The sequence below is a fragment of the Aplysia californica genome, unplaced genomic scaffold (assembly GCF_000002075.1).
Source record: "Aplysia californica isolate F4 #8 unplaced genomic scaffold, AplCal3.0 scaffold00357, whole genome shotgun sequence".
NCBI lineage: Eukaryota > Metazoa > Mollusca > Gastropoda > Aplysiida > Aplysiidae > Aplysia > Aplysia californica.
The window spans coordinates 491,733-493,886 of NW_004797627.1; the positions used below are offsets into that span (position 1 = coordinate 491,733).

A 2,154-nucleotide genomic window follows, 5' to 3' on the forward strand; every position below is an offset into this window, starting at 1 on the left:
ATCAAGAGCACACGCCAACTTTCGGACTTGTAGACATAGTGTTTGTGAATACGTATGCACCACCACAAATCCAAGCACCTGGTAAAAAGTCCTTATCATCATCATTATCATCATGATCACCATCATCATCATCATGACCACCAATACATTTCAATATTTTCTTCTCAGTGATCACGCTTCAAACATAGTTAACCTGTCAGGTAACTCTACCGGCGTCAGTAAAGTACTGTACCGGTTTGTCTCTAACCCATGTAGCATGGTAACTCGGCGTCCTTGGAATTGTCTTTCTTAGGGAACAACCGGCAGCAGTTCTTGCGAATGAATCATTCCATTCCTCAATATCAGGCTCACTTGTTCCAGATGATAGCATTGTGAAGAGCAACTGAGGCTAGCACAATCATTTCAGCTGTTTCCAGCTTTGCTTCTATCGCAGTTTTCAAGACACGCCACTTTGATGCCAACACACCGAAAGCACATTCGATGCAGCGTCTGGCCCTGGAATGGCGATAGCTGAAAATACGCCTCTCATAGGTCAAGTTTGAACCTATCCGTTGTAAAGGATAGGCAGAGTCTCCAATCAGAAAGTATGGAAGGACAATGTCAGAACCTGGTAATGGTGGTGCAGTCCCCGGGAGTTGGGTGGTATTTGCAACCAGAATGCGCTTCATCTGCGACCTTGAGAATATTCTGCCGTCACTCTCTTTGCAATAGGCTCCCACTTCAACTGCAACTAACTTCACATCTGAATCAGCAACCACTTGTAACACGGTGCAGGGGCTCTTATGCTAATATGCTCCAATGACATTGGGGAAGATGCGTTTCGTTTGAAACTTTTCTGTTAAATTAAATTAATGCACGACTGCTAGGCTGGCTTTTTCTCGTATAAAGGTTTCTTCCAAATGATTGCGATAATTTTTGCCACGGTTGACCTCCCAATCCGAAAAGAGAATGCCAAAGCCCGATATGAAATTCCCGTGGAAAGAAATCTTTGGAAGAGAAAAAATATGTTTTAATTGTCATTGCTAGTGAATACTTGTATTTTGTGACTCTCAATACTTCATATCTGCTTATTTGATCCACCGTTGACGCATGCAAGAAAAAATTGAAGAACCTAAAGGACAGGATGAGGGACATTTCTGCAAAGCTCCCGAAGACAAAGAGTGGTCAACCTGCCTTTGAAATTGGGGAAACAACAGTCAGGTGACCATACTACAAACCCAAAACATGCGGGACCAGTTTGTGGGACGACCGATGATGAATAATGAGGAAAGTGAAGCAGTGTATTCAGATGCAAAAGAAAGTGACGATGGTGCAGCATCAATCACAAGCACTCCTATGCAACCTTCAGCTTCAACAGAAGCTGTGGATGAAAGACCAACAGCACCAAAGGTTACGAAAGTCAAACGAAAATTGTCCAAACGCCAGGTGCTCGAGGAAGAGCTTTAGTCCATTGAACGTGAGAAAATGAGCAACATGAAGAAGCCCTAGAAGCACAACAAGCACAGCAAGAGCAGGATGAGTGGGACAGATTCACTTCATCGATTTGTTGTGATCTACGCAAAATGAAAGATCCTCTATTGATCTTGAAGGCAAAGGCGAACATAACCATGGATGTCAGCGATGCTGTGATGGATCAGCTCATGCTAGACAGAGGTGCCCAGCCTTCAACTTCAACATACATGGCACCACACATATCCCCTGAATATCAACATGCCTACTCAGAAAATGTGTACAGTATGAATTTCTCACGGGCATCTACTGAAGACAAGGATCACAAAAGGGTTATACCTAAAAAGAGATGAACCATAGAAGAGTTGGACAATTACCATAACAATTCTGGTCCACAAAGGACAGTAAGAGAGTTGGACAATGACAGTGTTGAACCAAACTATAGGTGGACAATAAAAGAGTTGGACCTTAACAAAGTAGGACCATAACAGAACTGGACCACAAAACAGAGTTGGGCCATAACCCATCTGTGCCATATCAACAATGGACCATAAGAAGGGTAGGAGCAAAAAATAGATGGATCATAGAAAAGTTGGACCATAACAACAGTGGACCATAACAGAGTTGGACCAAAACAAATCTGGACCATATCTACAGTGGACCATATCAGAGTTGGACCACAAAAGGGGGGGGGGGGGGGGGGGG

The 2,154-nt window shown here is 43.5% G+C and overlaps 1 protein-coding gene across 1 annotated transcript; it reads right to left on the minus strand.

The window, feature by feature from the left end:
* Positions 1-347: 347 nt before the first annotated feature.
* Positions 348-668, minus strand: LOC101845256. The gene has a single exon (XM_005103078.1). The coding sequence runs from the start codon at positions 666-668 to the stop codon at positions 348-350; it is 321 nt and encodes a 106-aa protein (XP_005103135.1).
* Between the last annotated feature and the right edge of the window lie 1,486 nt (positions 669-2,154).

What these genes read in the sequence shown, in the direction of transcription:
- LOC101845256 (XM_005103078.1), bottom strand. Translation starts at nt 668, where the DNA reads ATGAAGCGCATTCTGGTTGCAAATACCACCCAACTCCCGGGGACTGCA.